This window comes from Rhagoletis pomonella, unplaced genomic scaffold, assembly GCF_013731165.1.
Source record: "Rhagoletis pomonella isolate Grant_MI unplaced genomic scaffold, Rhpom_1.0 Rhpom_scaffold_00007, whole genome shotgun sequence".
In the NCBI taxonomy this organism is placed as follows: Eukaryota; Metazoa; Arthropoda; class Insecta; order Diptera; family Tephritidae; genus Rhagoletis; species Rhagoletis pomonella.
Genome location: NW_023458561.1, coordinates 34,686,076 through 34,699,997, shown reverse-complemented (window position 1 = coordinate 34,699,997; position 13,922 = coordinate 34,686,076). Strand labels below are relative to the sequence as shown.

Below are 13,922 nucleotides of genomic sequence, written 5' to 3'. Positions count from 1 at the left end.
AGAGAAGGCACGCCCCTGTTGCTCACTCTCGCTACAATTATAACGAGTTGTGCCTTCTTTTTATCTACGTTCTTTGGTAAAGTTTTGGTAAGCACTTGAATTGCTACTAAAATGTCAAGAGTTATTACCGAATCCAAAGAAGATGTCTTCTTTATCCATTAACTTAAAAATGCTTTTTGTTAAGAAGTTTACCTGAAAATATGTGTATACATATTTGTGTTAAATGAAGTACATGTGTACCTGGAATAAATTTGTAAAAGTGTAAAATACGTAAATGTATGTACATAAACAAGAAACTTTCTCATGAATACCATAAAATCTTTGGTCTTTAGGGGAATGTACTAAGCAAATATATGAACAAATTAAAAAGTTGATACAATTTATAGTCGAAAAGTAGTTTTTGAATATATTTTGTACTGAAGGAAAAATTAAACTTCCTAACACTGTGTGTGAATAGCCTTCAACCCACAATCCCAAAACTTATTCAAAGTGTTTTCGTGGTCGGTTAGAACATGGTATAATGATTTAAACTAAAGCCGTTGTGTTTACAAAGAACCCGGCGCAGCTCTCTGCTAATACATCGACTTGGCAGCACTGTTTGGGGAGCTTTTTGTTTTGCCCCAATCTTCACTTGCATTCAGTTTTCGCGTATTTGTCAGCAATAACGGTGGTTGTTTATCAATCAGTCGGTGAAAGTGGGAGGCATTCGATAAAAATAAAGACGACTTCTTTATTTTTAATTAATAGCCTTTGGAAAAATACAGTGTGCTAATACAAATCAGCTTTATGACCAACACCAAAAACAACAACAAAGCGACAAACCGCAGGCGTGAAAGGCCACTGTGATACGCACTGGAACAAAGCGAGTGGTTGCAAAAGCCACCTGCAGCTAAATAAGTTTCCTCGCATTTACTCTGCTCACTATTTCGCTGTTTGAAAGTCAATATTTTTTAACAAACCCAAGCTGCAGCAATGAGTTCATACCCTTTCGTCGCACCCGGAACTGTAGGGTTTTTAGTAATAGCAATAGGGCTTTCTACGCTAACATCTGGTAGCGTAATACCTGCAGCGCTGCGGGGTGGCCCCGTTGCACCTGAACAAGGTCTTTATGATGCCAAGGATAAGGTGACAATACTTACAGTGAATAATTTTAATGATACAGTTCTGCTTCAAAATCGCTCCTTGCTTGTAGAGTTTTATAATACATTTTGTGGACATTGTCAACGGTACGCTCCGCGCTACAAAGCTCTAGCGGAACGTTTGTATCCGTGGCGAGAAACCTTACTGGTGGCGGCGATCGACTGCAACGCATTCGAAAACACTGGAGTTTGCCGTGATTATGAAATATTTGCATATCCTACATTACGTTACTTTTCACCTGGCTTTATGTGCAAAGAGGGAAGTTATGGTCAAGAGGTCAAAGCACATGTCGAACTAGATGAGCTTGCGTCAAATATGGCTCAAAGGTTAGCAGCAGAAAATGGCACGGACAGCTTGCCGAATTTTCCAAATCTTCACAGTGTCGGCGAAAATGATGAAAAAACACTTTTCAATGGCTTGGATAGCAATAAAAAATTTGTGATATTAGCGTACGAACCGGAAAATAGTACTTTAGGAGTAGAGAGTGCTTTACAATTCCACTTGTGGCCAGATGTACAAGTACGACGCGTCAACGACTTAAATGTGGCCAACAAATTCCAAATCGATGGTATCCGTTATAAGATAGCAACAGTTGATAGGCAAGGAAATGTAGTACCTTATGGAGTAGCAGAGGACACAGCCGCTGCATACGCGGCTACAATTGAAAGTTTTCTAGAAGCTCAGCATTTTAAACCGCGCTTAACAAAAACACCAACAACCGAAGATAGCATTGCACAAGTTACTGACAATGACAGTGGGCGAGCTGCTATTATCAATGAAGTGCTTCGTAATAAGCATTTCGTTTATCAGGTGAGTGAAAATGTAGAGAAAGTTTCTTACTTTGAGAAATAAGTATGTACCTATATATATATACATATATAACGTAATTAAAATTTTGGTATAAATATTAAGAGTGCAGAAAACTTATAAAATATCCCTCTCGCCTTTACGACTTTCACAGAACCAAAAAAGCCCCCAAAAATAGGTGAAAATGACCGGGGACTATGACTTACATACGAAATCATTTGTATCTATGTAAATTTCCATGCAAAAAATTAGCAAAGACGTAACGGTGTGGATTATATGAACACATACTCTAGGGTGCCCATCGAATGTTTTTTTTTTTTTGAGATTTCAAGAATCTCCCCCTAATATCCTTCCTTTTTATGAGACATATTATTGCCCATACTTGGAGAATGGAGAAGGTTATCAATTCGACGGAATATTTTTATTTCTATTTTTTTTATGTATGTTATCGCATAACTTTGGGCCACGTCAACCGATTTCGGTAATTATTTTTCTTTGGAAAGGTAGTCTCACAGGTTGTCCCATATTAATTTTGTTTAGATCCGATCATTTGATCATGAAAAAATTAACGGTATTCCAAAATTTTTGTACATATGAGAATTGAAGTCAGTAGTGTTTTTTACTTAAAAATTACTTGTTTAAAAACTTGGTGCCACTGTAAATTTGTTTTCTGGACCAAACTTCAATAAAAAGGGACCAAAATGAAAAAAATGAGACCAATTTGTTTCGCATTTCATTGGCATACAAGCAATGCTTGCAGTATTTTATTTAACAAAACATGTTCATAAACGCAAACATTGGTTTCTAAACAATAACAAAAAAATTTTCAATTCCAATTGCACCTAAAATAAAATTAACATACAATTTATCACATGCGGACAGATACATCAATTTTATACCAGAGACATAACTATTATAAGAGAAAAGAATAAAAGTCAGTCAATAATTATTAAGATACAAATTAATCGAGTCATCTATAATTATTATTCAAGGACTTATATTATAAAAGTCCTTTCATATGTGTATCTCAGTAACCTTTCAATGAATTTGTACCAAACTGGGTACGATTATTGTGCTCTCCACGTAAAAGCAAAGTGTTGAAAATTATTGAAGTCGGACTAAAATTATGCCCACTTTTCATAAAACGTAAATTTCTGTAATGCTTGTAACTTCGGAATTTAAGTACGCTAATTTGCTCAAAATTGATACTCCAATAATCCATTGGAAAAAAGTAACATTATTACGGAATTTTGGAAAATGGGCGTGTTTGACAAGTGTTTGTAGGACAGTTTATGGTTTGAATGCACCAATTAAAAGAACGTTAACAGATATGAATATGCTCTCTCCTTCTTTAGATTTAGATTTTTATTTGCCAAGCCCGGTATTACGTAATATCATAACTTTTTATCCCTGTTATAATGCTCGCTAGCTTAATTTGGTAATTTATTATTAAGACTTGTTATGTATCGTAATTCATACTTACATATGTACTTGTTAAGCTTAAAACTTTGTGGTAGTCTGTACTGTGAATTTATACTAATGGCGATTTCGTTTCTACCAAAAATGTCGTCTTTTGATTGCCCCTTTCTCTTTTCGTGTCCGGTTCTAACTAAAATAAAGACAAAGGGTGAGCAAATTTTGTGTTCATTTCTTAAAATGTCACACTCTGGTAAGGCAAAAAAGGCACATTCCCTGCACTTTGAAGCTTTGTCAGGGATGATGGTTGCCCTGAAAATCAGATCGTTGCTTATAACGACAACATTATGAGTTCCGTGAGATAGGTACGGACAATAAGGAAAAAAATGCCCTTTTACAGGGTTAAGTGTAACATCTAACACATTTTGCACCGGGGAAGGGACCTTTTTTTTTGAGGAAACGAAATCACCATAAATAAATAAATATAACTTACCTATAAGTTTATCCCATTATGTCTAACTGAACGTACTATTGAGGATGTTTGAAATACGGAAACGTGAAAAAACTATATTTAGAACTTGCGCCGGGTATTTAATTTTCGGCCCCGTCCGAAATTAGACTTTTTTACTTGCTTCAAACTAATTTTATTAAAAAAAAAAACTCGATTTTGGAAATATTTTAAAATCGGTACAGCTCACGTTGTTGTTGTTGTTGTAGCGGCTACACCAACCCCGCCCAGGACGGTTGGTATCTCAGTCGTTGTCGTCAAGTTCCACTAACGGCAACCCTAGGAAGCGTGCAGCTTCTGTGGAGTTTGTCCACAGGGACAAGGCCGTTAGGGTTGTCGGGTTTTCCGGGCATGCGAAGAGATGTTTCGAGTCATGTGAGGTCTCTCCGCATGCCGGACACTCATTCGGCACATCCTCATTCAACCTACTCAGGTAGGATTTCAACCTGCTGCAGTAGCCGGAGCGAAGTTGTGCAAGTGTTGTGCGAGTCTCCCAAGGCAGATGAAGCTCCGTCTCGTCTATGTCCGGGGGTGGTATGCCTAGAACGGCATTCACAGGTCTAGAGTCTACATAACTCGAGACTGAGTCCCTGTGAATGCCGTTCAGGGCCTGTCGGTAAGCTGTCGGGTCCAGAGGTTGCTTGATGAACCTCTGGACTTCGTCTGTCAGTTCATATAGATGCCTCCTGACGTGCCTAGGCGAGGGCTCCTCTGCAAGCAGCTGTCTGCTTGGGTGGCCACTTCTGTGGCTCCCGATCAGGAACTGCTTGCAGAGCAATATATTGTGCTCCTTTACGGGGATCTTAATGCTCACGTCAATCTTAATGCTTTCCCAAATTTTTTTGGCGGAAGTCCTAAAATATATGAAAACCCGCAACTTTATTTGGCAAGGCACTCTAATGTATGTATATATGTAATACATATGTAAGTACCTGACTTGATAAATTATTATTGCATATACTAAATAGCATCACCAAATGTTATATGAAACTAGTAAACCCTCATGGCGTTAAAAATTCAATTTTAAAAACTAAAAAATCCTCCAAATGTTAGTCAGAGTTATAAGAGATCCGAGTGCCATATTTCATCAAAACCGTGCAGCCGTCATTGTTAACTCTCCTTCGCCGGACACTACTATACGTATTTGATTTAATTGATGAATTAAGTGGAATTTTAATTTTCCAACAACCCCGCTAAATACATTTCAGAAATAACCCCCTTCGATTGATACCCATATTTTAATAATTCATTTAACTTATAAACTATTTTGATTTTAACTTTTTAAACAGATGGCGACCCTCTTCCAACACCTCAAAAATATTCTTAAATTTCAAACTAAATATTTATTAACACTCCTTCGTTTGACATCCACATTTTGATATTTGGTGTAACTTGTGTATAAGTTAGCTAAATTCGACATATTTATATATTTTCAAACTACTTTCTGAAACCCCTTTCGTTTGACACCCATATGGTGATACATATCGTCGTTTTAAGTACCAGACCGCGTATCGTCATTCTGCAAAACCGCGTAACTGACATTGGCTGCCAAAAATTGGATTTGCTCTCACAAGCTATTGGCTCAATCCTTATCCATTCGTCCTGAAATATACTAGCCAGAAATGCTCTTGCTTTATAAAAAAGAGAACCATTTTGAAATAGGAATGTTTTTACGCGCTAGAAAATAATTTCTACAAATTCACATACGCGGTTTTACATTTTTCTGATACGCGGTTTTGCATTTTGTTGATACGCGGTTTTGCACTTTAAACGACGATATTTCTCTTAATATGATTTTTTAAACAGATGGCAACCCTCCTATACTTCAGCTGAGAAACAAAACTTTGCAAAACCATTTCGATTGATACCCATTTTATAATAATTGATTTATTTTTTTTTTAATAATTTGAGTATAAAAAAAGTTGGCAACTCTTTTCGAAAAAGTAAAACCTATTGCACATCTTCAGTCCAAGGCTTTTAGTTTGGCGCCTCATTTTGGAAAATCGAAAGAACGGTGCGGATTTGATGGCATTGACAGTTAAAAATTATTTGATTTTAATTTTTTAAAAGCTGGCAACTCTTTTCGAAAAACTAAAACCAGTTTGCACTTCTACATTGCAAGTTCTTTAATTTGACATCTCTTTTTTGAAAATTGGGCGAACGGTACAGAACTTTTATCCTGAACAAAAAATCCCTTCGTATATTGTATATATAGATTGGCCATTTCTGACAACCCTCGATCAAACTGGTGATTCTATTCTAAACCCAACCTATGTGTTTTACTAACCAAACGTAATGAGGCTCTGAATTTTACGAACAAAGTTCTTTGGACAACATTACTTGTGGACAGTGTTGCCGTTGAGAATTTTCAGAAAGTCGCAAAAAAGGGGTAATTCACAAAAAAAAGGGTCACCATATTATGTTTGCTTTTCCTTAATAGCAACAGAATAAATCTGCTAGAACATTCCGTTTTTGAATTTCAAGAGAAAGTAGCGGGACAAGCTTTACACAAAACAGGGTTGGAAGCATACCAGAAATCAAGTTGCTGCAAAGAGAAAAGTTGTGTTTCCTTTAAAAGTTTTAAGTGATGCATTTATAGTTTATAGTAGGAAGAAATATTTTTTATAGCATGGTTCTGTTAACATTTCCTACAAAAACTCCTTAAAAATGGCAAAAGTCGCACATAATTTTGGGAAAGGGTCAAAAAATCAAAATTTTCATAAAGTCCGGTCAAAGGCTATTGACGCCTAAAAAGGGTAAAATTGCCTTTTTAGTCGCACAACGGCAACACTACTTGTGGATTAAACTGAACTCTTATTTATTTCGTACTTTAGATTTAATAAGTAAAAATGTATGTTCTGCTGACGTTGAACTGTGTGCATTAATGTCTAGCATGTTGTCAAAGAACCAAATCTTTCACTTTACCAGAACAGTGTTGATTTTATTAAATACATTTAATTGGACCAAAGTAGTAACCGTTGTCGCGACTCGTCATTTTAGGTCATAAAGTACGGTTTTGTAGATTGATCAGTTTTTGAATGACTATTTTTCTTTCGATTTTAAAGATCGGATATGTTGTGCGAAGAAGATATTGGCTAACGACGCTCTATAGAGCGAGTCTTCTCCAAAGCTATATCCCAAAGCCATGGAGGGAGGTAAGAGTGGTCTTTATTCCCAAGGCAGGAAAAGCGGGCCACAGCACTTCAAAAGATTTTGGATCCATCAGCCTCTCATCATTTATTCTCAAAATAATGGAGAGGCTTCTGAGTCTGCAGATCACGCAACACCTTACTCCTGGGAACTTCAGCGAGGCTCACCATGCCTACCGTAAAAGTAGGTCGGTTGAAACAGCTCTGCACGAGGTTGTTGGGAGTATAGAGCAAGCACTGAGTCACAAGGAATATGCGCTGGCAACCTTCTTGGTCGTGGAAGGCGCCTTTAACAATGTTAGTTTGGCATCCATACACTGCTCCATGGTGGTCGTAGGACTGAACCCAATGATCACTCTCTGGATCGACCATATATTGAGCACCAGAAACTTTAATGGCTCCGTGGGCTTCTCACAGGAATACTAACGGGACACTGGACCATTGGCCACATGGCTGCCAGGTTCGGAGCCCCGCATAACGATTTCTGTAGAAGGTGCAGGGGTGAGGAGGAGTTAGAATCCGTCCAGCACTTCCTTTGCGAGTATCCAGCATTTCGAGGAAAACCCCTCAAGTTTCTTGGGGACCATTTCTTCGAGAACCTGGATATCTTGGGGAGAACCTAAGATATCTTGTAGTGGCTACTAAACCCCGATCGATTCGGTTCATCCATCTACGTTGTTGTCTGCTTCAGCTAAGGGAAGGCCCAGGAAGCGCATGACTTCGACAGGAGCTGTCCATAGGGACAGGGTCGTTAGCTGTGCGGGGTTTTGAGGGCATGCGAAGAGGTGCCGTGAGTCATGTGGCGACTCGCCGCATGCTGGGCAATGATTGGGCACATCTTTGTTAATTCAACTCAGGTGTGAGTTTAGCCTGCTGCAATAGCCAGAGCGTAGTTGCCGTCAGGGCCTGTCGGTAAGCTGTCGGGTCCAGAGGTTGTTTTATGAACCTCTGGACTTCGTCCGTAAATTCATATAGATTCCTTCTGATGTTCCATCACAAGGGTTCAACCTTAGAAGGTTGACACCTTACTAGGAATTGCTCGCAGAGCATTGTGTTATGCTCCTTAATTGGGAGCATACGGACCTCGTCGTGCAGGTTATGTTGGGGATATGTTGTTGTTGTCCTGCCGCCTGTCCACATAGGCGCTGCATAGTTCTGAAATACCCGGCCAATTGTCTTGTATGTTGCCAACAACGTTTCTTTGTCTTTGCCCCAAATGCTTCCGGTCAGCGACTTGAGGACCTTGTTGCGGCTCTGTACTCTGTTGCGGTTGTATGCGCTGAGAAGGAGAGCAGACTGTCGTAGGTAACTCCGAGGATTTTTGGGTTATTCACCGTCGGAATTGATTCGCCATCGACGTGAATACTCAGCTGCAGTCTGACCTCCGCCGTCCAAGTGTCGCATAAGGTTGCCGTGGATTTTGTAGGAAAGAGGGTTAGGCTCCTTGCAGTGAAGATGCAAGAAAGCTCGGAGAGATAGCCGTTTACTTTCGAGTAGAGCTCTCGATTTTGTTCGCACATTTTCAAACAGCCCGGGAATATCAGCAGCGAGTACTCGCACATTTGTTCAATGCTCATTACTCGAAAATTTTCGAGTAATTTGAGCAATGTTTTTTTTTATTATATTGACATTTTTGGTAGCAACTTTTTAAATTTTTCAAATTATTGATATATAATGCAAAGATTGCTACACTGGTATTTAATAATATAATTTATTTAACATGAATTAGAAAGCAGCTGCTGACAAATACAATTTACAAAATTTCTTTTGTTTATGAAATTGTTCAAAAACTCGAAAATTTTGAACAAACATTTGAGCAGTTGAGCAATGAACGAGTTTCGAGCGAGTATCGAGCTACTCGCATTGCTCGATACCCGGGTATCTAGAGCTCTACTTTCGAGCACAAGTTCCCAGACGCCATTGTATTCTATAAAGATTGAAAAAACTTTTGCATGTATTCAGAAGCACGGAGATCCAAACAGTTTCTAAAAAAATACAAGCAAAAATAATATTTTTTTTTATATAAAAACAACAAAAATTCTATACTTACTTGTCAAGTAATACCATAGTAAAAAAAATATACTTTCACTGTTTTCGCAATGGTTCTCGAAAGGTAGTGAACCAAATTTGTTGGTAAGTATTTGCTATAAATATATACACACAACATATACATATATAAGAGAACAATTTGAAGCAATTACCCTTTAATTAGAAACTAGCGGTACTAGCCCAAGCCAAAAGTGCTAAGTATATAGTGTAAAAAATTCGTGCTAAATTGAAATTTAAAATTTTAAACGCGTTTCCTGGCACACCCATGAGCGAAATATATCGTCACCTGAGATGCATAAAGCCGTGACTAATACATTTTTTTTTTTTGCATAAAACGGTGTGTGGAGTTGTAATTCGATGAAATCAATTAAAAAGTGAATTTTTAATTTTTGGTTAGTTAGGACTTTAGCATTTCACCGACGATGTTTGTTACGTCTTTTTGCACTTCAGTTGACGATGTGTACATGCATACATACATACATATTTACATATGTACGTATGCATGTTACACTCAAATAATAAAGCAATTATCGTAAAATCCTCTATTTAGTAAATCTAAACGTCAATTAATAATTATACAATAGATGCGTAGTTTTCATATCGTAAAAACATTTTCAAATAATTTGTCGTAAATTAGTATATCATTCATTAAACTCAGTTTAAAATCATGCATGTACATACATACATACATATGTATCTATTTACGAATGTGAAAAATTCCGAATGCGGACATACATACATGGACATAGTATTACATACCCACATGCTTAGATATAATACACATATTTATTGCTGTTTTTAAGCTAGGCATGACGCTAAATGTAAGTTAGAGTTATTGTTGGCAATTTGTACTATCGTATAAAAAATGCTAGCTATGACATGAGTTTACGACATGTCTAAGCAATTTTCGCGTTAAAATAATTACCCATATTTTATGAACGCAAAAGCTCAAAAATGCATTTTTAGAACAGGTGGTGATTGCAACTGCCGCATTATTTATAACTATGATTTCACTCCAACAATAATGTGTGAATTTCCTCAAATATTTATTACTCGTGAACCAATGAAAATAATTCAATCATGATTTTTTTAAATCAACGCGAAAACTTTATATTTTTTATGAAAAATACTCAAGTTGAAGAGAATTATTTCTTCAAGTTATGTATATAAATAAACTAAACTAAACTACACTATGGTCAATGATTTAGCGTCGAAATTGAAAATGATATTCATTGTAGTTTATGTTTATTTTTAATAATTTCCATTTAAAATATAACTTAATCTATAACAGAAACCAGATAAATTAGAGTTTAATAGCTTGCACAAATTTCCCAAAAATTAATCAAACATATAGTCATCAAAATTTCAACTTTTTTAATCTAGAAAATTTTCGGATATGCAGTTTTGTAGCCCATTCAATTTTAATCTAATAAAGCGCAATTTTCAAAAATTGCAGTTGCTTTTTTAACCGACTTCACAAAAAGAAGGAAGTTATCAGCTCGTCGGAATATTTTTTTTTATTTTTAATTTATGTATGTTACCGCATAACTTTGGACCACGGTAGCCGATTTCGATAATTCTGTTTTCATCGGAAAGGTGGTACCTCAGGGGTGGTCGTCCCATACTAATTTTGTTTAAATCCGATAAATGGATTGTGAGGAAACTAACGATAATCTTATATTTTATATGAGACAAATTACTTGTTAGAATTTATAATTTTTACGCTAAATCATTGTCCATAGCTGTATGTAAGTACATATGTAAATGTAAACTTTTTTAATACAACTGCAAAGGCAAACACTTTTCTAGGTTTATTTGAATTTTTTTTTAATTAAATGAAACCTTTTTCAAATTAAATGAAACCTGTTTCGAAACGAACGAAACTTTTTTCAAATTAAATCAAACTGGTAATAAATTAAATTAAACCTTTTCAGATTCAATGGAATTCATCTGATTACTTCAGCAATTATGTAGCTACCTTTCATGCCACAAAAATTCATTCCTGTTATATTTCCGGGCTTTTCTTTAGATAGTTTAATGCCACGGGGTGTTATGGGCCATACTATATCATGGAAAAATAATATAACGGTTTTTATTATGCAAAATAGCTTCTATTTGTTTAAGGTTTTACCACACAGTCATTGGTGTACTTTTCTGTTGAACATTTTTGACACTGGAGCTGCGGAAGCTGAATAATTCGTTTTGCACAAACAGTAATTATTTACTATTGAATATTATACTATTGTTTGTGATAACGGTAGTTAAAATTATAAAAAAAATGCTTATATTTCGTCACCTATTTCACTGCTTTGAAATCTTTTGGATAACCTATGGGGCTTGCACTCTAATTTGGTATATAATTCAATTCTGTAGCTGTTTCAGATCGCTCTATCTAATCTAAGACGTATGAGTGAAGAATTAAATATATATATATAGAACATTTGTTTACTTAATGCAGCGTTTGCATTGTTCAGCTTTCGCTCAACTTTTTGTTGAATGTATGAATGATGAGTATATTTATTTAATTTAGATTATTTAAGAGGTAATCGATTGATCGATATAGGAAACCCGAAATAGATACTACGACAAAGAAATGGAAGCGTATGTTGAAGAAAGTGCAAATAAGAAGAGTATGTATATGAGGCCATGAGGGCCAGAGTAGCCTAACTGACATATCAAAAGAAGTTAAAATACAGTATTATAATCGAAACGGTAATAGTCCGAGGCACCGCCCTTCAGTATTCTTTTAATAAAATATGTAGCATCACGTAGGTGCAATGAACTTTTTAATAAAATACCGCCTTTATTTTTTATAGATCCTTCTTTCTCATATTACTAAAAAAAATGGCCCTCATGCCAGTAAAAATGTGTTATGTTTGAAATGCAACCAAGGACGATGTAAATAAAAAATGGCGTCTACGATGTATTCGACATAAGGAGCGTTCCTTATCTCCCAGAAATAGTCAGAAAAATTCCGAAGTAGTCAGATTTAGTCCAAAAAGCGTTCCTTAACTCGGAAATGACAGCTACAATGAGAGAGCAACACCCAGTGAGAGTGACTCTCATCAGTCCGAAGTAGTCAGATTTAGTCAGAAGAATTTTTTCTGGCAAAATCCTGAAAAGTGTCACACTCAACTAAATTTAAATTAACGGAAATTAAAGAATATGCAAAAAGTGAGAATAATCTAAAAAGTAAAAAAAGTGAATTGAAATTAGAAGGAGGCAAAAAATAACTGATATAGTATAGTAAGTGTTTATTGTGCTTGTGCTTGTGTGAATGTGTTTTGTACATACATTTCCATTCTTATTTGACGTTAGCTATGTTGTTGGCATTCTTTGGACTAAAAATTTGGTTTTTTGCGTTCCTTTACTTTTCCTGTTATTCTCTTTTAGTGAGCGCATTTTGCTTACGCTCTGGCATTTTGACACTTTTCAGATTTTAGTACAAAAAGATAAGGAATGAACCTATAATTATCAGTTTTTACCCGAAAACCTTTCCCGTACTTTTTAGTATTTGTCTCATTCTCTGTGTGAAATTTTGTTTTTTGACAGTTTTTCCAAGTTTTATCCAGAAAAGTTGAGGAACGAAACTATTTTTAACCGACTTCCAAAAAAGGAGGAGGTTATAAGTTCGTCGGAAAACTTTTTTTTTTTATTTAATTTTTTTATGTACTTTACCGCTTAACTTGGTCGTCAACCGATTTCGATAATTCGGAAAGGTAGTGTCTCAGAGGTGGTCCCATACTAATCTGGTATTTTTATATGAGAATTTAAGTCGGTTTTGTGTTTTGCTTAAAAACTACTTGTTAAACTTCATTAAGTATCTAAATATGTACATATGTATGTATTTTATTTGTGCCCCATTACGCACGACCTTTTAGCACAAACAGTTGTTTAAACTTTGTTTTCTTTTTATTTTCAGTCTGATCTAGAAATGGCCATACGGCAAATGTTATTCAACGAACTTCCAAAAGCGCATGAAATACACGGCGAACAATTGTTAGCACTGCAGCGTATGCTCGCCGTATTGCAACGCTATCATCCACTTGGCCCACAAGGCAATGAAGTCATCCGACGCATCAACGAATATGTGCTGAATACAAACGAATCGTTGAAAGGTGCCGATTTTCAATCCGAGGTGGAACATTTGAATAAGACTTTCGGCCCCATATTCTCATCGAATCACTTTGTCGGCTGTGTGGCCTCTCAGCATAACAAACGTGGCTATACTTGTTCGCTGTGGACACTTTTCCATTACCTTACGGTGCAAGCAGCGCGTCGAGATGTCAATAACGATCCGCTAGAAGTGCTAACAGCCATACATGGGTATGTGAAATACTTTTTCGGCTGCACACATTGTTCCGAGCATTTTCAGGTAAGTGCATCGATGAAAGGAAAATGAATACCTACATAAATCATAAGAACATGAAAATACGTGAATAAGTAGAAATAATAATAAGCTTTAAAGGTTGTTTGCATTATCTACTACACACGCGTTTCAAAGTGATAAATATTGATTTATTTTTTTTTTTGCGAAGGATTTCTATACTGTCAAGTGAAATATAAGCAAGTATTTACGCGATAATTATGGAATTGATGACACAGTACCTACATTGACTCAGTTAACTTGAGTTAAATATTTTTGTAATATATATATAAACAGTTGCGTTTTTGAAGTGAAACTTCTTTATCGAGCTCGGAGATGTTTGGTTTAAATATTTAACACCGCGTTATGAGATCTGTATCTTTCGTTCGATTTTCAAATATGAGGTGTCAAAGATAAAGATAAATATAAAGATAATGGTGAAGATAAAGATAAAGATAAAGATAAAGATAAAGATAAAGATAAAGAT

General features: G+C 36.0%; 2 protein-coding genes across 2 annotated transcripts in view; one reads left to right on the top strand and one right to left on the bottom strand.

Annotated features, from left to right (window-relative positions):
• Window positions 1–13,922, bottom strand: part of LOC118742685 (G protein alpha o subunit) — a gene marked incomplete in the record, with an annotated part of 381,368 nt that overhangs the window by 193,071 nt on the left and 174,375 nt on the right.
• LOC118742679 (sulfhydryl oxidase 1) overlaps window positions 627–13,922 on the top strand; it is a 21,485-nt gene continuing 8,189 nt past the window's right edge. Inside the window, exons 1-2 of the mRNA XM_036474928.1 lie at window positions 627–1,950; window positions 12,992–13,444. Of these exons, the coding sequence (XP_036330821.1) occupies window positions 973–1,950; window positions 12,992–13,444 (1,431 nt within the window). The 5' untranslated portion in view covers window positions 627–972. The remainder of the gene's footprint in view (window positions 1,951–12,991; window positions 13,445–13,922) is intronic.